At 42.9% G+C, this 22,226-nt stretch overlaps 1 protein-coding gene across 1 annotated transcript in view; it reads left to right on the top strand.

Moving 5' to 3' along the window:
• The window catches only part of LOC140187266 (uncharacterized), a 158,703-nt gene that overhangs the window by 60,866 nt on the left and 75,611 nt on the right, over positions 1-22,226 (top strand). The window contains exons 13-19 of the mRNA XM_072242400.1: positions 3,966-4,132; positions 6,607-6,735; positions 10,155-10,336; positions 11,563-11,771; positions 12,783-13,016; positions 18,182-18,288; positions 20,743-20,943. Coding sequence (XP_072098501.1) covers positions 3,966-4,132; positions 6,607-6,735; positions 10,155-10,336; positions 11,563-11,771; positions 12,783-13,016; positions 18,182-18,288; positions 20,743-20,943 — 1,229 coding nt within the window. The remainder of the gene's footprint in view (positions 1-3,965; positions 4,133-6,606; positions 6,736-10,154; positions 10,337-11,562; positions 11,772-12,782; positions 13,017-18,181; positions 18,289-20,742; positions 20,944-22,226) is intronic.

Raw genomic sequence — 22,226 nt, 5'->3', positions numbered from 1 at the left:
TTTAAATTGCAGACAAATGCTTGGAAGGTAAGTCTTGCTTTCACTATGGCGACAGTAACAATGGTTCAGGGGTCCCACTGAATATCGGAGAATGTAGACAGCATACACCCTGAAATTCTTACTCCTCACAGACATCCTCGAAACAGAATAAAACCCCGAAGAATGAACGACAGAAAAACTTTAGAACCCCAAAGCCCTCCCCGTGCCACGCACAAGCAGCAGCAAAGCATCAACCCTCACCTACCATCTACCTCAGCAAAAGCATCAGTACCCACCCCACCCCACCCCAAACTCCCACCCACCACTCACTCCCAGGTAGTGCTTATGCTCCACCTGGTCAACTACCATCGCTCTTCAACTGCATCGACCCTCGTGCTCCTCCTCGGATGCTTGCTTAGATTTTGATGATGTTAGTACACACACACACACACACACACACACACACACGCACGCGCGCGTGCACACACACACACACACACAGACGGAGAGAGAGAGAGACGGGCAGCGAGAGAGAGAGCATTCCCATGTCTTCTGGGGACCCCGCTGCCCAGGACATGCCCCTTCCTCATTGCTACCATCATGAGCCAGTAGTCACTGTCAATGTTTCACCAATTCCGTCTTCCCAGCTTCACTATTTTTCTCTCTTTTCCCACTACTTATTGAATATATTTTGTAAATATTTGTCATTTATGGTTTAAAAAAATATTATGAATTGCAAAGTGCTCCTGCCGCAAAACAATGCATTTGGTGATATATGCCAGTGATATTAAACCTGATTCTGATCGCCAGTCTGGGGAACAGCTTCTTCCCTCGGGCTGTGAGACTAATGAACACCTTACCACCACCGAGGTCTCGTCACCAGGGTAACGAGCTGTTTACCTGTGCTGCACGCTACACTTGCATTTTGAATGATACTCTATTAACTTATTTGTGGTAACACTTTGGTTTATGTGCTGTGTGTGATTTATGTATTGTGGGCACATTGTGCTCCAGAGGAACCTGGTTTCATTTAGTTGTAATACCGTGTGAAAGTCTCAGGTATATGTATATAGCTCGAGTGCTTCAAGTCAAGTCACTTTTTATTGTCATTTCAACCATAACTGCTGGTACAGAACATGGTAAAAATGAGACAACGTTTTTCAGGAACATGCTGCTACATACTTTATACTTTATTGTCGCCAAACAATTGATTCTAGAACGTACAATCATCACAGCGATATTTGATTCTGCGCTTCCTGCTCCCAGGATTACAAATATTAAATATTAAAAGTAGTAAAAATTAGTAAGTATTAAACTTTTAAATTATAAATCATAAATAGAAAATAGAAAAATGGAAAGTAAGGTAGTGCAGAAAAACCGAGGCACAGGTCCGGATATTTGGAGGGTACGGCCCAGATCCGGGTCAGGATCTGTTCAGCAGTCTTAAACAGTTGGAAAGAAGCTGTTCCCAAATCTGGCTGTACGAGTCTTCAAGCTCCTGAGCCTTCTCCCGGAGGGAAGAGAGATGAAAAGTGTGTTGGCTGGGTGGGTCGTGTCCTTGATTATCCTGGCGGCACTGCTCCAACAGCATGTGGTGTAAAGTGAGTCCAAGGACGGAAGATTGGTTTGTGTGATGTGCTGCGAATGAAACAATACCAAAAACTACACTGAACTACGTAAGAAAAAAAAACAAAAACTACACTAGACTACAGACCTATCCAGGACTGCATAAAGTGCACAAAACAGTGCAGCCACTACAATAAATAATAATAAATAATAAACAAGACAATAGGCACAGTAGAGGGCAGTAGGTTGGTGTCAAGCCAGGCTCTGGGTGTTGAGGAGTCTGATGGCTTGGGGGAAGAAACTGTTACACAGTCTGGTCGTGAGAGCCCGAATGCTTCGGTGCCCAGTTCCATACTTGTCAATGTGGAGCGGAGAGCAAGTTTGTAAATCTGGTGGGAGCAAAAGACGTTGAGAGTGGTGAGGGTGGAGCACCACAGGAGGGGTGGCAGAGAAAGAGTGCTGGGCAGAGGGTGGTGAGGGGGCTCTGAGACACCAGGCAAGGTTGGTTTATTGATCATTACAGAATGTCTCTCTGGTGCTTCCTGCTCCCTCCCCTCTCCCTTCTCCTTTTCCCCACCATGATTCTCCTCTCCCTGTCCTCTTCCCACTCTCAGTCCACAACAGAGACCCATATCAGAATCAGGTTTATCATCACACGTCATGAAATTTGTTTTTTTTTTTGTGGCAGCAGTACAGTGCAATACATAAAATTACTACAGTACTGTGCAAAAGTCTTAGGCACCCTGGCTATATGTATGTGCAGTCAGGTGACAAACTTGGAGCATCTAAGGACAGATTGAACTAACTGGCCTGTTACTATACTACACAGGCAGTGTAATAAAAGCAGCAATTTCAGTTCTCATGAAAGGTTAATACAAAGATTAGCTTTATTTGTCACATATACGTTGAAACATTGCAGCATACAATGTGTCGTTCGTGTCAGCGACCAGCACCGTCCAAGGCTGTGCTGGGGGCAGCTTGCGAGTGTAGCCAGGTTTCCAGTGCCAATGTAGCACGCCCACAACTCACTGACCCTAACCCGTACGTCTTTGGAATGTGGGAGGAAACCAGAGCACCCGGAGGAAACCCACAGGGTCATGGGGAAGAACGTAGGAATGTATGTTTCGATGTATGCGTCACCAATAAAAGTAATCTTAATCTCTCTTTTCACCTCTGAACAGCTGTACCTGTGCCAGGGTCTAACCTGTGATGCCCAAAATTAAGTTGATACCACTTAAAGTCAAAGTTCAAAGCAAATTTATTATTAAAGTGCATAAATGTCATTGTATACTACCCCGAGATTCATTTTCTTGCAGGCATTCGCAGAACAAGGAAGTACAATAGAGTTGATGAAAAACTACACACAAATAAAGACTGACAAACAACTAATGTGCAAAATAAGGCAAACTAAAAATAATAAAAAGAAATTAATAATAAGTAATTAAATAAGTAACTACACTTGGCTAAATGAGTCCATTTGGGCGGCACGGTAGCTTAGTGGTTAGCAGGACGTTTTACAGTACAAGCGATCCAGGTTCAATTCCCACTGCCGCCTGTAAGGAGTTTGTTTGCTCTCCCCGTGACCATGTGGGTTTCCTGAGGGGTGATCCAGTTTCCTCCCACAGTCCAGAGATGTACCGATTCGTAGGTTTGTAAATTGTAAATTGTAAATTGCCCCGTGATGAGGCGAGGATTAAATCGGGGGGATTGCTGGGTGGTGTGGCTCAAAGGGCCAGAAAGGCCTATTCCACGCTGTATCTCAATAAAATTAAATTAAAAATTGTAAGGGCACAGCCGGAAGACCATATAGGAGCAAGATGAAGCTATGCAGACTATCACATCTACTGTGCCATTCAACGATATTTGATTTTTTTTCGACCCCATTGTATTGTCCTGCCTTCTCCTGTCACAATGATTACAGAATCTAGTACCTCTCAAGAAGTCAAACACGAGGAATTCTGCAGATGCTGGAAATTCAAGCAACACACATCAAAGTTACTGGTGAATGCAGCAGGCCAGACAGCATCTCTAGGAAGAGGTACAGTCGACGTTTCGGGCCGAGACCCTTCATCAGGACTAGATGAAGGGTCTCGGCCCGAAACGTCGACTGTACCTCATCCTGGAGATGCTGCCTGGCCTGCTGCGTTCACCAGCAACTTTGAATTGTGTTACCTGTCAAGAAGTTCTGACTTCCTGCGTTAGGGATTGGCCTTCCAAAAGGACTCCGATAGCAATCTAACCCTTCCTGCATAAACATTGTGCAAAGCTGCCCTTGCACTGTGCAGTTCTACCAGTCCTGTGCTGATGTGGTTTAAGGTATTTTACTACACTAGCTGGCCCAATAGTTGCATGAATGTTGTTGCTGGTGGAAATCTGGGTGGTGTTAAGATTACTTGCGTGTCTCCCTCCTTGGTTTTCAGGATCCGTAAGAGAATATTTGCAGAAGAATCTCTCCGCTGTCACCGTGTCTTTGAATCTAGCCTACTTATCTCGGCTAGAGAAAAGGTTGGTTGAAGAATTCAAGTTGAAGGGCTTTGTTGCCCTGGGACATGGCACATTCCTGGAGTATCTGGTGAAGCACTCTCAGGTGAGTCTGTGGAGCTGTGTGTGCTCCCATTAAGATGGAAGTTAAGAAATTTTTGGCTTGACTTGCTCTGAGCTATTTTGCTCTTGTGTCATAAATTTATTTACAATGTGTATTTCTTGCTCTCCCCTCTAGCAGATAATAGAGATTATAGATTAATAAGCATGATTGAACACAAAGAAAATAGCCTTCCAGCTCTCAAAAGATCAATTTCTATTTTGTGATTATATAGTCGTTGGGTCCTCTATGATGCATTGAAGACTCTAAATTATTGCTATTGTTACTTGTTTGCAAATCCAACATCAATCAGAGGAACAGACAACTTTCCAGATGTAGAAAATCTAAATACTACAAATGCTGGGAATCTGGGGCATTAAAAATACCCAATCAGTCAAGCAGCGCAGAGAGTCGGGGCTAATAGTTATGTAGCACATTGTGTCTGTTGGATCTCTGTTTAATTTCTGATCCTTGGGGTTCTTCCAGGAGTCAGGAATGAAGAACAGTCTTAATTTCAAGATTTCAGTTTATTTTAGAGTACAAGCAAACATAGAAATACTATGCAAACTAAATAAAGAACTCAGAAACGGTGCTAAAAGAGGTGTGTAGACAAAGGAGTAAAGAAGCCAAGATGGTGCTTCTGAAAAATCTAGCACTTTTATAATAAGATGAGGAAAATTGCTTAGATAGGAATGAATTAGTTAATAGACTACAGAATAAAACAATATGCTAGTGAAAAATGAGAAAAGTACTAATTTTCTTTCTGCCAGTGAGTGTGAAAAATACACAACTTTGTTAAAAAGTACAAATGTTATAAAAATATTTTTTATTAAAAAACACAGTAGTTTCCAACATGCCCCACTACAAATATCCCACGTCAGCAGCAGTTCTGCATTCTTCTACGCCTGCATTAGGTCTCTTAAATATTGTGTCTGACTCCACCACACCATGGAACTGAGATACAGCAGGACTAAGGATCAACTGTATTCAACATAAACAGTAACTTGCATTAGGAATTTACTGTCGTGTGTTGGCAATACACGCAACAAAAATCAACATTCAACAATTATAAAAAAAATTTTAAAATAAAGTTAGAAATATGGATGTGGAATAAAATGTGTATAAACACATAAATACCAACATTCATAAAGATAAAGATTAGCGTAACCATTGTTTGTGTAACAAAATTTACGCCTTAAATTTCATTCCTTACACCAAATGCAATACATTTGTTCCCCTTCATCAGGATGAAAGCACTTAGCAACCAGGACAGCCACAAGAAAATGTGGTTCTTGTCCTCACCTGCCACGCTAAGCGCCTCTGCATCCAACACATCATTCTCTACAGCTTCCACTATCTCCAAAGGGATCCTACCAACAAGCGTATCTTTATGTATTCCCCCCCCCCAAGTCCTTTATCTTTCCCACCCCCTGTCTTCACCTATCATCTTCTAGCTCTCCTCCTCCCCCTTCCCCCCTACCCACACCTCTTGATCCGGCATCTTCCCCCTTCCTTTTCAGTACTGAGGAAGGGTCTCGGCCTGAAACATCAGCTGTTTCTACTTTTCCAGAGGTGCTGCCTGACCTGCTGAGCTCCTCCAGCAGTTTGTGTGTGTTGCTTTGTTCCATTTTAACGAGCTTCCATGTTTTTGCCTTAACTCTGGAGTCACTCCGCTCTGTTGTCCTCAGTAAACGAGAGTTGACCAAGAGTTTAAAGAACCCTCTGGTGGTCAGAGTCAAACATGGATGTTACGTCCTAGCTATCTAGATACGCACACCAGCGCACTATAAACTGTTGCCCGTGTGACAGGCCCCTCTCCCCACACAGCTGATGAGTCCAGAGGAACGTTAGAGACCGATACAGTTTGGCACCAGCAGCGTTGTAGGGGCGTTGAACTCAACGTAAGATTGCCTTAGGGACTCCAGCTCCAGATTTTTCCCTTGGGGTTTACTACCAAAGCCTCCCCCATGAGTGGGTATAGCCACAAGGCAGCAGAGGTTTGAGATCAGAGTCTTCCCTCTCCTAGTTAAGCTGCCAGCCACGGCTGACGAGCCCCATCTACCTGAAGTGACTGGTTTTAAGGTGCCAGTGATCCGCCTTTGCCCCTTCTCCTGTCAGTAGAAACGGTTTCACAGGGCTTAGTAGCAAGGCCGCACATTGCAGAGGCTATTTGAGACACATGTCATTGGGAGCATTTAATAGATAGTGGAAGCTCACCCCCACCGTCTCCCCCGGCTATAACAACCTGAAAGATCTGATAGTTTAATAGCAGCAGCTTTTTTCATTCTGTAATCCACTACTGTACCAGTGACCAGTGTGCATCACCTTGTGCACATTTTGCTAACTGAACCTGATTCCAGACGTCAGGATAAATCATGCGGTGACCCGGGGTGGGGTGGGGGGGGGGGGAGTGGAGGCCAGAAGAGCCACCCGGAACAGGAAGGGTTTCTGATCAAGAATGTTAATGCTTTGTAATCCAGCTGCTGGAAGAAGCTGCGGGGGGCATCCTGTTCCTGCAGCCACAAAGCGCCCGAAACTGTGGCTTCCAACCCAGCCACCAGGACGTGTACGAGTTCATCAGGCAGTGTGGGACCCTTGAGGAGAGCATGGTAAGTAAAGTCTTGCACAGAAAGGGAGGGAGTAAAAGAAATCAGGATGAAATACATATAGAAACTAGTCAAAGTAAATTTGTTATCAAAGCGCGTACATGTTACCATATACATTATAAGGTGCCGTATGTATGTATATGTTACATAGGGACATTTAAGAAACTTTTAGATAGGCACATGGATGATAGAAAAATAGGTGGTCACATAGAGGGAGAGTTAGATTGATATTAGAGTAGGTTACAAGATTAGCACAACATTGTGACCTGAAGGGCCTGAATCGTACTGTGTTTTATTTACTATCTTGAGGTTTACTTTATTGCGGGTATTTACAAGAAAATAACAGCATGCAATAGAATTTATGAAAAACTATACACAATCTTATTTATTTATTGAGGTGCAGTGCAGAACCGGCCCTTCTGGCCCTTCGAGTCTCACTGCCCAACAACCCCCCAGTTTAACCCTAGCATAATCACAGGACAGTCAAGTCAGCTTTATTGTCATTTAGTTATGTACATGTATACCATCAAACGAGGCATTTCTCCAGGCAAAGATGTAAAGCAAAGTGGTGCACATAACACACAATAACTAACGAAAGTAAGGACAAAATCTACAGATGGATTACAGATAAATGAACAAACTTCAAGTGCTTAAATTAAATATTGTAAGGTACAGAACAGATTAACTGGTGACGGTTTGAATGTGATGTGTCAGTGAGTTTAGAAGCCTAAAGGCCTGAGGGAGGAAGCTGTTTCCCACCTTGACCGTTCTTGTTTTCATACATCGTAGTCTCCTGCCTGATGGTAGAAAATCAGAGGATGCTGAGTGGATGAGGTGGATCCTTAATAATACTAAGGGCCCTGTGTATGCAGTGCTCCTGATAAATGTCCCAGATGGACGGTAGGGGGACTCCTATGATCCTCTGGGCTGTTCTCACAGTCCTTCGTAGGGTCTTCTGGCCCAGTGCTCGGCTGCTCCCATACCAGATGGAAATGCAACTTGTAAGGATTTTTTTTAGAAAGAAATTTTTTTAGTCAGAGGGTGGTGAATCTATGGAATTTGTTGCCATGGGCAGCAGTGGAGGCCAGGTCATTGGGCGTATTTAAGGCAGAGATTGATAGGTATCTGAGTAGCCAGGGCATCAAAGGTTATGGTGAGAAGGCGGGGGAGTGGGACTAAATGGGAGAATGGATCAGCTCATGATAAAATGGCGGAGCAGACTCGATGGGCCGAATGGCTGACTTCTGCTCCTTTGTCTTATGGTCTTAATGGTTCTCCTGTAAAATGCAGTTAAGCAGATAAGTTAATGACCAGTTAACTACCACCTGGCATGTCTTTGGAATGTGGGAGGAAACCAGAGCACCCAGAGGAAACCCAAGCAGTCACAGGGAGAATGTGCAAACTCTTTACAGAGGATGGTGGAGTTGAACCTGGGTCACTGGTGCTATAAAAGCATATGCATTAAATTTACACTAATTTTATGTCTTTGCACTGCCTTACAGGCAGTGGCAGGATACTGACAACCAACCATGGTGCAAAAGAAGGTGAATAGTCATAGTCATACTTTATTGATCCCGGGGGAAATTGGTTTTCGTTACAGTTGCACCATAAAAAATAGTAATAAAACCATAAATAGTTAAATAGTAATATGTAAATTATGCCAGTAAATTATGAAATAAGTCCAGGACCAGCCTATTGGTTCAGGGTGTCTGACCCTCCAAGGGAGGAGTTGTAAAGTTTGATGGCCACAGGCAGGAATGACTTCCTATGATGCTCAGTGTTGCACCTCGGTGAAATGAGTCTCTGGCTGAATGTACTCCTGTGCCCAACCAGTACATTATGTAGTGGATGGGAGACATTGTTCAAGATGGCATGCAACTTAGACAGCATCCTCTTTTCAGACACCACCGTCAGAGAGTCCAGTTCCATCCCCACAACATCACTGGCCTTACGAATGAGTTTGTTGATTCTGTTGGTGTCTGCTACCCTCAGCCTGCTGCCCCAGCACACAAAAGCAAACATGATAGCACTGGCCACTACAGACTCGTAGAACATCCTCAGCATCGTCCGGCAGATGTTAAAGGACCTCAGTCTCCTCAGGAAATAGAGACGGCTCTGACCCTTCTTGTAGACAGCCTCAGTGTTCTTTGACCAGTCCAGTTTATTGTCAGTTCGTATCCCCAGGTATTTGTAAATAGTGCAAATAAAAAATAAGTAATACTTAGAACATGAATTGAATTCAAGTTCAGGTCTAATTGTCAGTCAACCATGCACATGTATGCAGCTAAGAGAACAGTAATTCTCCAGGGCCCAGTACATACAACCACACGCATAGCATGCAGTTGTAGAATGCTTTGGACTGTGGAATCAGTTCAGAGTTGTGAGTGAAGTTATCTACACTGGCTCCTGATGGTTGAAGGGTGATAACTGTTGTTGAACCTGGTGGTGTGGGACTTACGGCTCCTGTAGCTCCTTTCCGATGGTGGTAGCGTGAAGAGAGCATGGTCTGGATTGTGGGAGTCCTTGATGTGGGCGTCACTGCCGCCTTCCTCCTCTTCCAAGGGCCAGAGCAGAAAGGCACTCTCTGCTTGGTGGTTTCTTTCTGATAAATGCCACCCATCCCTTGTGTTTGTGGTAGTGTAAGATCAGATAAATTCCAGAGGAACTATACCTTCCGGACACAAAGTCTGAGAATGGATTGCAGAACCAATATTATGATGCAGTGAATTTGTGCCAAACATGACATGAATGGTTAATTTTAAAGGCAGTCTTTTTCTCAGCCAGAAGCCACCTCCTGACTTCGAGGTGTTATATCTCCCTTTGGCTTCTAATATCTTCGCTCTCCTGGCATCGTTTCATCCTGTAGCATACTATAAATGCAAGCAGGCTTTTTACGCTGAGGTTGGGTGAGGCTAGAACTGGAGGTTGTTGATTAAGGGTGAAAGGTGAAATGTTTAAGGGGAACATGAGGAGGAACTTCACTCAGAGTGGTGAGAGTATGGAACGAGCTGCCAGTGGAAATGGTAGATGCAGTTTTGATTTCAAGATTGAAGAGAAGTTTGGGTAGGTACATGGACGGGAGGGGTATGGTCCCAGTGCAGGTTAACGAACCAAGGCAGAGTAACAATTCAGCATGGAGTAGATGGGCTGAAGGGCCTGTTTGTGTGCTGTGATCTATGATTTTATGACTATGATAGTCTGAGTTTGTTTGCTCACTTTCTTTATCTGTGTATTTTCTAGTAAATTGAAGAATTGTTGTCCTAGAATTGTTCTCAAAATGGTCAACATTCTGAGTCATAAATAGCTGATGTTTGTTCTTGGGAAATTTAATGAACATTTTGTGCTATGTACACCCCTTGTTCATCTTCTGAGTTAAAAGATCTGCATACTGCTTTTCCTGAATATAACTTCTATGATTTCAGTTTCCAGCAATTGAAGCTGCTTTAAGAAGTCAGTTCATGGTGAAGGACGTCAAGGAATTTGGTCTCGGAGCATTATCCAATCTGGTGAAAATGGTGCAACGTCAAGCCAAGTCCCACAGTGACTATAATAGTTTCCAAAGTTTGGTGTTGTATGAAGCCACGCTCTTTGTTAACGAACCCAGGTGAGGTTCAGAAATTAAACCTCCTACATCCGGGAAATTCATCTGGAGCACCTGGAGAAAGAAATGATAATTATCAGAGCTTTACTTAAAATCTGCTGCAGCTTTAAGTTAAAGGAATATTGTATTTCTGTTCTTCATATGTTTTTGTCCCTGACTGCATATGTTGGTTGTTTTTATTAAACTGTGTGGTTGCACCCCATCTATTTCGCCAGAATCAGGTTTAATATCGCCAGCAGATGCCATCAAATTTGTTGCAGTACGATGCAATGCATAAAAACCTATAAATTACAATTTTATATTACAACTATACTCAGAAATATATACATTAAAAACACACACTCACACTCACACACACTCTGTCACACACAGTGTTCACATGTTCAATGTCCATTCAGAATTGCAATGACTGAGGGGTAGAAACTGCTCCTGAATCACCGAGTGTGGGTCTTCAGGCTCCTGTAGCTCCTTCCTGATGGTAGCAATGGAAAGAAGGCATGACGTGGGTGGTATTGGTCCTTGATGATGGTTGCTGACTTTTTGAGGCATCATCTTTGTAAGATATCCTTGATGCTGGGGTGGCCAGTACCCATGATGGAGCTTTGCAGCTTTTTCCGATCTTGTGCAGTAGCCACTCCATACCAGATGGTTATGAAACATTTGTAGACATTTGCGAAAGTCTTTGCTGACATACCAAATCTCCTCAAACTGCTAAAGAAATATAGCCACTTCTTTGTAACTGCACCAATTTGTTGGGCCCAGGATAGATCTTCAGATAAGTTTGACACATGGGAACTTGAAACTGCTCACCCTTTCCACTGCTGATCCCTCAATGAGGATGTGTGTGAGTGACGTTTGAACTGTTCCTAGCCGTGTATCTGGCTTCTTCCCCCTTCCCTTCCAGTCCTGAGATATTCACTGTTCATTCCCCCTCCACTGATGCTGCCTGACCTGCTGAGCTCCTCCAGTATTTTGTGTGTGTCGCTCTGGATTTTCAGCATCTGCTGAATCTCTTGTGTTTGTTTTGTGTAGTTAATGTTTTTATGCAAAGAATATCTAATCCTTTCTAATTAACCCCCAGACTTCTATTAACTAATTAATAACTTTTACAATATTTCAATGATTTGTGTCTAAAGCTTTGCAGATTCAACTGACAGCTCCTATGTTTTTTAAAGCTGTTTGAGGATATTATGTGGCTGCAATTAATCAAAATAATTCTGTCTTTTAAGTTATTGCAACACCGAAGCAAATAATTCAGTGGGTCTGCTTGGGGACCTGAGTAAGCAGCAGGCTTTGATATGTCTGCTGAATACCCCTCTACTGGAGGATCTCGCCGAATGGTCACAGTGGGAGCTGGTGTTCCAGCCACAGCATGGTTCACTGAAGGACTTCATCGAAAGAAACTGCAGCGAAAAAGCAACTCAGCTTGGTGTAGGAGGTAAAAATCTGATGCATTGTATCTTAATGCTGATTTATAGTTATGATTTGAATGTGGATCATGTGCTAGGATGCATATTTAAATGCCTAGTTGTTAACTGCACCACTGCATATCACCAGCACCATCTTTATCTACAGTCAGGTAGAGAGAGCAATGAAAGGCAAGTGAAGACATTAATACAGAACAGTGTAGCACAGTACTGTTGTTCTGACCCTTTAACCTACTCTTCAATCTAGATCAATCTAACCCTTCCCTCCTACATAACTCTCCATGTCTCTATCTTCCATGTGCCTATCTAGGCGATTCTTAAATACCCCTGAGTGTTAAAGATCCTCCTCACTTTCCAAAGGTCAGAATTCAACATATTGCTGTGTGCCTTGGTCAAAATTCTTCCCTTAGTGCATTGTGTGGGACTCGCAGTATTTGTGGTATTTAGCCTAATCATAATGCATGGATCTGAGATCTGAGGTAGACCCATGGGATGTGGAGGTCCCGGGGATGGGGGGGTGGGGGGGGGGGTTAGTTGCTGAGAACGTCGTGATCCTGGGCTGAGTTAGAGTTAGGGTTGTGGTCCCTCAGCCATCAGGCTCTTGAACCAGTGGGGATAACTCATTCAACTTCGCTTGCCCTATCACCAAAATGTTCCCCCCACCTTATGGTCTAATCTGTGGATCCACTTTCAAGGACTCCTCATCTCATGTTTTCAATATTTATTGTTTGTTTATTATATTTTCCTCTCTTTCTTGCACAGTTCACCTTTTGCATGTTGGTTGTTTGTCTGGTCTGTTGATTGTTGTCTTTCATTGATTCCGTTCTTGGAGTTACTGAGTATGCCCACAAAAAAATGAATCTCATGGTTGTATATAGTGATGTGTATATACTTTGACAATAAGTTGCTTTGAACTTCGAACTATAGTTGCGATGAAACGGATGCCTGTGAAGTGCCCTGAGACGTGAAGCACTGAATGCACCCTGCAAACGTGTACAGTAGTTGTTTTCTCTCCCCTGCAGGGTCAGCTGTGCTGAATGACTTGATCGCCATGGAAGTGAAGCCAGGCGTGCTCCTGAGGCTCACCACTCAAACCAACCCTGACCTCTTTGCTCAGGCTGTTAGGTCACATGACCCCATAGGGACAGCAGGCCACTTGGTTTCCATAGTAACTGCAGACGGATTAAGGAATGCTCCCTTATCCTTACTAGCCAATCACGTGGAATCTGCTTTGGCGATTTTGGGAAATTTAGAAGGTAATATTTTTTGTTCAGAATTGCAGTTCTTTGACAAATTCTTCAATCTATGTTACTGCAATGGCTCCATCTCTCTTACCTTGCTGATGAAACACACACAAAATGCCAGAGGGACTTAGCAGGCCAGGTGGCATCTATAGAAATGAGTAAACAGTTGACGTTTCGGACCGAGACCCTTCCTTCAGCAGGACTGGAAAGGAAGGGGAGTAGTCAGAGTAAGAAGATGAGGAAGAAGTATAAGGTGTTAGGTGATAGGTGAAACCAGGAGGGGGTGAAATAAAGAGCAGGAAGTTGATTAGTGAAAGAGATAAAGGGCTAGAGAAGGAGGAATTGGATAGGAGAGGGCAGAAAAAAGAGAACTGGGAAGGTGTACCAGAGGGAGGTGATGGGCAGGCAAGGAGAAAAGGTAAGAGAAGGAAACAGAAATGGGGAATGATGAAGGAGAGGAGGAAGGGCTAATTACTAGAAATTCGAGAAATTGATGTTCATGCCTTCAGGTTGGAGGCTACCAGATGTGGTTCAGAAGATCAAAATACAGTTGGAACAAATAGATTGCTTTGTTTCTCATGAGTGGTAGCAAACAGTTTGAGAAGATGTCAAGTCAGAAACTGTGCGTTGTTCTGTGAAGTAAGTCTTTACCTCATTTTCAGAGTGATGGAATGTTAATGAGTGTATTCTCCTCTTCAGCTTCCTCTATATGGCCTTATCACATGCTCCAAATAAAGGTGCAGAATATATTTTGTTCTGATGAAGGAGCTCAGCCCTAAACATTGTCTCGGTCTGAAATGTGGACTGTACTCTTTTCCATAGATGCTGCCTGGCCTGCTGAGTTCCTTCAGTAATTTGTGTGTGTTGCTTGGATTTCCAGCATCTGCAGATTTTCTCTTGTTTGTCATGGGCTGTTTATTCCCTTTTGTAGATGCTGCCTGACCTGCTGAGTTACTCTGGATTTCCAGCAACTGCAGAAGCTCCTGTGTTAGGGTTTATTTTGATTAATTTAGCTGAGAAGTGAAAATAAGCTGTTGTAACTGTGAACGAAGTCACTGGGGAGACGCAGCTGGTAGATAAAAGTCTTTATTTAGGACACTCACAAACTGGCAGCCTTTGAAGTCATGAGAGATGCAGAGACAGTCACTAGACTGGATAAATCTATAACCAAAGCCTTTTCTCTTCGTTTTGACTCTCCACCCACACTGAAACAGCATTTTCCTCCCCCAAAAACAGAGCTTTTCTAAAACACTCTCCAGAGTGGTTAAATCTGAAAACACCGGCTGGCTGTTCTAGTGTGTACGGGGGGTAGCCGGCTAATTTTAAAACCGCTGTCATGACCTGCCGGAACAAATGGTAGCAGCAGCGCGGCATTTCATTGTTTTCTGGAACACAACCTCCAACACCACAACAACAATATCTGACAGTAGATGTGTAACATTGTATGGAAACACTGATGTAGACATGTTTTATACATTTAACACAGTGTTTTATTAATGTATTGCTTGTGTAAACATTCAGTAGATGCAATTGTCACTTTTGCCCAGTAACTCATTTTATTGCACATGTTAAATACAGCAAAATAATACACAAAGACTCGGCAAAAGTAAAGGCAAACGAATGAGGTAACAGCAAATTTCACTTTTGCCCAGTAACAAGCCTTATTGTGTTTAGTTGTAGCTGTCGTCCCTTTCATCGGTGAAGAGACTGTGGCTGCAGGAAATGTTTCTGGACAAACGCACACCAAATCTTTCGTTTGTCAATTTCCTTTTTAAGTTTTTCTAGTCTATAACTGGATAAACGCACACCAAGTATACAGTTTCCTCTTCACTTGTTTTCTGTGTGTCCTGTGGATACCCAGTAGGAGGAGATTCACCCAAATATCCGTTTTAATGTGGACTGAGGCATTTTCAAAAACGCCTAATATGGACACCTGTCGTTTTTACGTGAAACTGGCGTTTTCAAGATTGTCCGGTCTAGTGTGGACGTAGCCAGAGACTCCCCAACCTAACATTACAGCACATTTTTATATGTTAAAGCCCAAAGGTAACAGGATAATTTATATAGCTGCTATGCCCTCATAATGTCTCTTTTGAGTTGCATGTAGTTTTCCAATTCCTGGATCTTTCCACCAATGCACTCAAAGTAAGTGTTAATTACTGTGGTCTCTGAGTCGTATTCATGCAATGGGGTGTTGATTACATTCATGCATATGCAGACAGCTCAAGTTGATTGGGTGCTTCCTGTTCTGAGCTGCATTCCCCACCAGAGCTGCATTTTAAATTTAATCCACGATCCATATTCAGATCTGAAGGTTGTTTGATGTCGAATTAATACTTGCTATCTTGCATCTCCAAAATACACCCTAACACAAACCAAAACAATAGAATTTAGAGAAGTGTAGAACTTGGATTTATTTCCAAGCAAACCCAAAATTAGCTACAGGAGTGAGTAGGCCATATATACTAGGCTGCATCTAAGCAATTTAACTAATGTTCAGTTTGTTGGGAAGTACTTTTACCTTTCTGCAGGGTTTAAGAACCCACATTACAATTAGGCTGTTCAATACATTGGTCCAAAGAAATCCATTTCACCACTCACACTCAATGAATCTTTTCAAGATTGTTTAACGTCGTTTCCTGTACATAGGTGTAAGAAGTACAAAATAATTGTTGCTCTGGATAAAAAAAAACACACATAAGATAGAGAACACAATAAGAATACAAAAAAATGCAATAAGTATAAATACATAATTTAGCTTATATACGTGGATTGATTGTATGTCCATAAAGTGATATTAGGCCAGCATAATGTGACTGATTTTGACTGTGTAGGATGTGTTTTGAGACCATGAGAGGTTGTGTGTGATGTGCACTCCCAAGAGTTTGAAACTGCTTGCAGTTTCCACTGCTGTGTTGCCAACGTAAATGTGGGGGGTGTGAGTTCTCCTGAAGTCGATAATCAGCTCCTTTGTCTTGTTAACATTAAGAAAAAGAATACCTGCCTGGCACCAGTCCTCAAACTCTTCCGCCTCCTCCGTGTAAGCCGTCTTGTTGTTGGTGATCAGTGTACTTGGCGATGTGATTGCTCGGGTGTTTGGCTGTGTAGGCATGTGTGACCGGTGTACAGAAACGGGCTCGCCACAGAGCCCATTGGATCCAGTTGGATTTGGCAGGGAATTAGTACCTAACCTATTCAACCTTTCCCTATAACTCAAGTCCTCAAGTCTTGGCAACGTCCTTGTAGGTGCTCCCCATGCTCTTTCAGTCTTATGGATAGCTTTCTTGTAGGCAGGAGATCAGAACTGCCTTGAGTTGTGTTAAGTACTACTAATAATGAATGGGTATGAAAGCACGTTCCACCAGGCTCAAGGACACCTCCTGTCCCATTGTCATAAGGCTATTGAACAGTCCCCTAGAACAAAAAGATTGACTCTTGACCTCACAATCTACCTCGATAAGGCCTTGCACCTTATTGACTGCCTGAGCACTGCAGTTTCTCTGTAACACTGTATTCTGCACTCTGTTATAGTTGGTGACATACCAAATCTCCTCAAACTCCTAATGAAAAATAGCCGCTGCCACCCCTTCTCTGTAGTTGCATCGACATGTCGGGTCCAGGTTAGATCCTCAGTGATATTGACACCCAGGAACGCGAAATTGCTCGCTCTCTCCACTTCTGATCCCTCGGTGACAACTGGTGTGTGTTCCCTTGTCTTTTTTGAAGTCCACAATCAGTTCTTTGGTCTTACTGACGTTGAGTGCAAGGTTGTTGCTGCAGCACCTCTCAACCAGCTGATCTATCTTGCTCCTGTACGCCTTCTTGTCACCATCTGAAATTCCACCGGCAATGGTTGTATCGTCAGCAAATTTATAGATGGCATTTGGGCTGTGCCTAACCACACAGTCATGGCTGTCGAAAGAGTTGAGCAATGGGCTAACTACACGTCCCTGAGGTGCACCAGTGTCTGTAATCATGCATTACATTGTACTGCTGCCACAAAGTCATAAATTTCATGATATATGCCAGTGATATTAAACCTGATTTTGATTCTGATTGCAAACAAGAGAAAATCTGCAGATGCTGGAAATCCAGGCAACACGCATAAAATGCTGGAGAAACTCAGCAGGCCAGGTAGCCTCTACAGGAAAGAGTATAGATGACGTTTCAGGCCGAGACCCTTCGGCAGGACTGGAGATAAAAAGATGAGGTGTCAGAGTTAGAAGGAGGTGGAGGGAAGGAAGAAACACAAGGTGATAGGTGAAAGCAGAAGGGGTGAAATAAAGAGCTGGGAAGTTGATTGGTGCAAGAGGTACAGGGCTGGAGAAGGGGGAATCTGATAGGAGAGGTCAGAAGGCCATGGAAGAAAGAAAAGTGGGAGGAGCACCAGAGGGAGGTGATGGGCAGGTCAGGAGATGAGGTGTGAGAAGGAAATGGGGGTGTGCAATGATGAAGTGGGGGGGGGGGGTGCATTACCAGAAGTTCGAGAAATGGATGTTCATGCCATCAGGTTGGAGGCTACCCAACTGGATTTTTTTGTTGTACTACCTCGGTGGACTGCTATGATGTATGGATGCCATGCAAAACAACATTTTTCTCTACATGTGGTGATAGTAAACCAGTGACATTAAACGTCGACCATCCCTTCATTTCCATAGATGCTGCTTGACCCACTGACGTCCTCTGGCTGTTTGACTTTTAAAAATTTTTTAATGGAACTTATGTTTAAAGATGACCTGTGTTGTTGACTGTGAGGGTTTGCATATTGCCTGTGCATCTATCTGAAATGAATAATGAAATTTCAGTGCTGTTGCTTAAAACTAAATTTGAAGCCAGATTGAGGCTTTCTTCCCATTGTCGAATGAACAGGAAATTAGCAACTTATTCTCAGTGTAAACACGAGGCTGGAAATCCAGAGTAACACACACTAAACACTGAAGGAACTCAGCATCAATGGAGAAGAATAAACTGTTTTGACAGCATATAGATATGCCCAAAGATTAACACTAGTTAGTAATTTATTGAACTGTAAATGAAATGTTGTACTTGGTTAGAGTGATTGTTAAAGCCACTATGTTGACATTTCAGGCTGAGACCCTTCATTTATTCTCAGATTGTGGTTATTACATTGATTTCTGCCAATGTTTGACACCTTTTATTTGTATTTCCCTGCACAGAAACGTACTTGGAGACTGAAAGCCAATCGCCACATCGAGCTGCCAAATTTATTATTGATTGTCTTGTCAGGATTCCAATAAGACTTTGCAAATCACTTTTACAGAAGGTACACTATTATATGAATATCATGTGACTTGTGTGTCTGATGGGATAGTTTTAACATGCCACTATAACCAACTGGTCCAAGACCAGAGGATACACCCTCAGAAGAGAGGGGTGTCAATTTAGAATGGAGATGAAGAGGAATTTCTTTAGCCAGAGAGTGGTGAACTCGTTGCCACAGGCAGTTGTGGAAGCCAAGTCTTTGGGTATATTTAAAGTGGAGGTTGATAGGTTCTTGATTAGTCAGTGTGTCAAAGGTGACAGGGAGAAGGCAGGAGAATGAGGTTGAGAGAGATAATAAATCAGCAGTGATGGATTGGCAGAGCAGACTCGAAGAGCCAAGTGGCCTAATTCCAAAATTTCATCAACAGTTCAGTAGATTACTAATTAGTGTTCATTTTTGGGCATATCTGCACTTGCTGTCGGATTAAGAACATTCTCTTTGCAAGCCAGATCTGTCAAAATGGCAGATTGTCCAGTCCGTTTGTGATGCCGAGCATTGAATGATGTAGTCTGTTCGACTGTGCAAGGTATGTTCAAAGTTCCTGCTGCTCTGTACTTTCCAGCAGCTATGATTACTGTCTCCAAGGGATAACTTTCCAGCATAATAACCACTTGGAGACTGGGGTCAGTAAAGAACAGGCAGTCTGTTGACCCGCACAATGCTCATAAAGGCCGCAAAGAGGAATTCATTCTTAGTGAATTCTTCTTTGAGCTTAGTGACGTGGTGTCATGACAACAACCTTTCCCTCAACGTCAGCAAAGCAAAAGAGCTGGCCGTTGAACTCAGGAAGGTGGGGAGCAGTACCCGTGCTCCTGTCTGCACAGCAGTGTTGATTAGGTTGAGAACTACAAGTTCCTGGGAGGGGTATTACCAGTAGCCTTCCGTGGTCTAACCACATAGACGCCACAGCCAAGGAGGCTCACCAACACCACTACTTCCTCAGGAGGCTAAAGAAATTTGGTGTGTCCCATCAACTCTTCCCAATTTTTATCAATGCACCATAGGCAGAACCCTCTCTGGATACATAACAGATAGGCATGGCAACTGCTCTGCACGTGATCACACAAAACCAGACTCCCTTCTGTGGACTCTTGTCTGACTACTCAATGCCTTGGTAAACCAGCGGCAAAGACCCCACCCACACCGGACATTCTCTCTTCTCCCCACTTCCCTCAGGCAGAAGGTACCAAAGCCTGAAAGCACATCAAGCCCAAGGACAGCTTCTCCCCTGCTGCTATAAGGCTAGTAAATAGTTCTCTGTACTTTTTTTTAATATAATTTTTATTGAGTTTTCAAAGTGAATACATGAAAAGATAATGCCTACCCTCCCCCCTCCCCTTAACCCTCCCCCCCCCCCGATATATACTCCTACCTAAAAAAAAGAAAGAAAGAAGAAAAAAGAGAAGTGCCTGGATATTGGAAGGTTTCCACATGCTCCATGGGATTCAAAATAAATTTAGTATATTTATTTATTACTTTCCCCAAGGGACCAACATCTTTATCATCGGAGCAACTAAATATGCCATCCTACCTTTTGTAAATAAGGGGGCCAAATATTCAAAAATGTTTCATATTTATCTCTTAAATTACAAGTAATTTTTTTGAGTGGAATAGAGCTAGCCATTTCATTGTTCCAATGATTCATACTTAAATACGAATTGGATTTCCAAGTAACTGCTATAGCCTTCTTAGCTACTGCCGATGCAATTTTTATGAATTCTTTCTGATATTTATTCAATTTAAGTTTCGGTTTTATCCCTTCAATATCACCTCATAGAAATAATACAAGGTTATGTGGAAGTTGAGTTCCAGTAATTTGTTCCAATAAGACTCTTAAATTTCTTAAACTCTTAAACGTTCGACTTAGATTAGTACAATATAATTTTTTACACCAATTATATATTACACCACAAAAAATAAATAGATTAAATTCAAATCTATCTGATCAATGCTTTTGGTGTAATCAAGAAATTGGTACTTTCTTACATTCTACTTGGTCTTGTTCTAAAATTCAACCTTTTTGGATAAGTTCTCTGTACTCTTGACCCACAATCTACCTCGTTATAATTTTGCACTTGTCTTTTATCTGCCCTGCATTTTCTCCGTAGCTGTTCCACTTTATTCTGCATTCTGTCATTGTTCTACTTCAATGAACTGTGTAATGATTTGATCTGTACAGACAATCTGCAAGGCATGTCTCACTACAGGTGACAATAATAGTCCAATTCACTCCCCAAAATAAATAATTTGCTAACTTGTCATTGTCCTTTTCCACATCAGTCGGTCATGAGACAGAGGTTTGGTGGGGATGTCACAGAAAGAGTTTACAAAATAATATTGTTGATCTGTGAATAAGCAATTAGCTGCAGTAGTGCTTGTATCTTTGGTGTGCCAAAGTAGAATTAACAAAATACTGTAATTAATTAAATAATTGGAAACGTTTGTAAATTACAGGTCTTCCTAGAACCATTTTCCAGAGTTGTTGGGCAGTCTGAATCTAAGGAAATCCTTCTGCAAACAGCAGAAGGTTCCTTCCGGAATCTAAGCCGACTGCATGAACTGGGAATTCTTCTGGGAATCACAGAATGGAGGAGGCAATATCATTCCAAACTGGATTCTGCCCACCTTGTTTCCATTGCATCACAAACCTTAAAGGTGAGTCCTAATGTCAAAGGGCTTGAAATTGTTTATAGACACTTAACAGGTTGGTGGGCACACAAGGGGAAATCTGTTTTGACACAGGATCTCAAGTCCGTGTTGTCTAAAAATTGCCTTATATTTTAGATGTTCATTTCTTCCTACTCTGCATTCCCATTGCTTTCTACTTTTAAATTAGAATTTTGTGTACCACTAATCATGATTCTGTCCTGCCACGATGAGGCCACAGTCAGGTTGGAGGAGCAATGCCTCTAGGTAGCCTCCAACCTGATGAGTGAACATTGATTTCTCTAACTTCTGGTAATTTCTTCCCCCACCCTCTCTTTTTCCATTCCCCATTTTGGCGCCCTCTCACGCTGCCTTCTCACCTGCCTACATATCCCTCTGGTTCTCCTCGTGTTTTTGAACTCTGCTCTGTCTGCCAAAGGCAGAATTTCCAGGTGGCCAGCTATTTTAATTCCTATCCTGTTCCCATTCTGACATGTCAGTCTGTGGCTTTCTCTTTTGCCGCGATGAGGCCACTCCCAGGTTGGAGGAACAACACCTCATATTCTAACCTGATGGCATGAACATCGATTTCTTCTTCCAGTAATTTTTTTCTCTTTTTTTTTCTATTTCCCTCTCCTTTCCTTCTTGTGCTCCTTACTCTAGCCTCTCATCTCTTCTTCTCACCTAACTAGTACCTCCCTGGTGCCCCTCCTTTCCTTTCTCCCATGGTCCACTCTTCTCTCCTTCTTCAGCCTTTTACCTCCTCTACCTGTCCCCTGGCAGCTTCTCACACCATCCCCCTCACCTCATCTCGCCTACCACCAGCCAGCTTGTGCTGCTCCTCCTCTCCCTACCTCCTTATTCTGGCTTCTTTCCCGTTCCCTTCCAGTCCTCAAACCTTGACTGTTTATTTCTCTCCGTCTGACTTGCTGGGTTCCTCTAGCATTTTGTGTTTGATGATCTGGATTTTCCAGCGTCAGCAGAACTTCTTGTGTTTGTGATCGTAGTGATTCTTTTTATCTAAGAGTCATCCAAGGCTTTCTGTGTGTTGTTTACTCACCCCCTTCACTGTTCTGAATTGCTTCGCTGAGATCTACCGGTGACTTTGATTCAGCAGCAGTCATCCTGACTAGTGCATTTTCTGGAGCCTGTGGCAGTGGCTGAGTAACCCTGAACGCGGCAGCATTAGTCTGTAGTTCAGTGGCCGCAAGGTAATGTTGCAGCTCTATAAAGCTCTGGTCAGACCGTGCTTGGAGCACTGTTCCGGTCCCCACATTATAGGAAGGATGTGA

This window comes from Mobula birostris, chromosome 24 (genome assembly GCF_030028105.1).
Source record: "Mobula birostris isolate sMobBir1 chromosome 24, sMobBir1.hap1, whole genome shotgun sequence".
Lineage (NCBI taxonomy): Eukaryota > Metazoa > Chordata > Chondrichthyes > Myliobatiformes > Myliobatidae > Mobula > Mobula birostris.
This window is presented reverse-complemented; position numbering and strand designations above follow the sequence as displayed.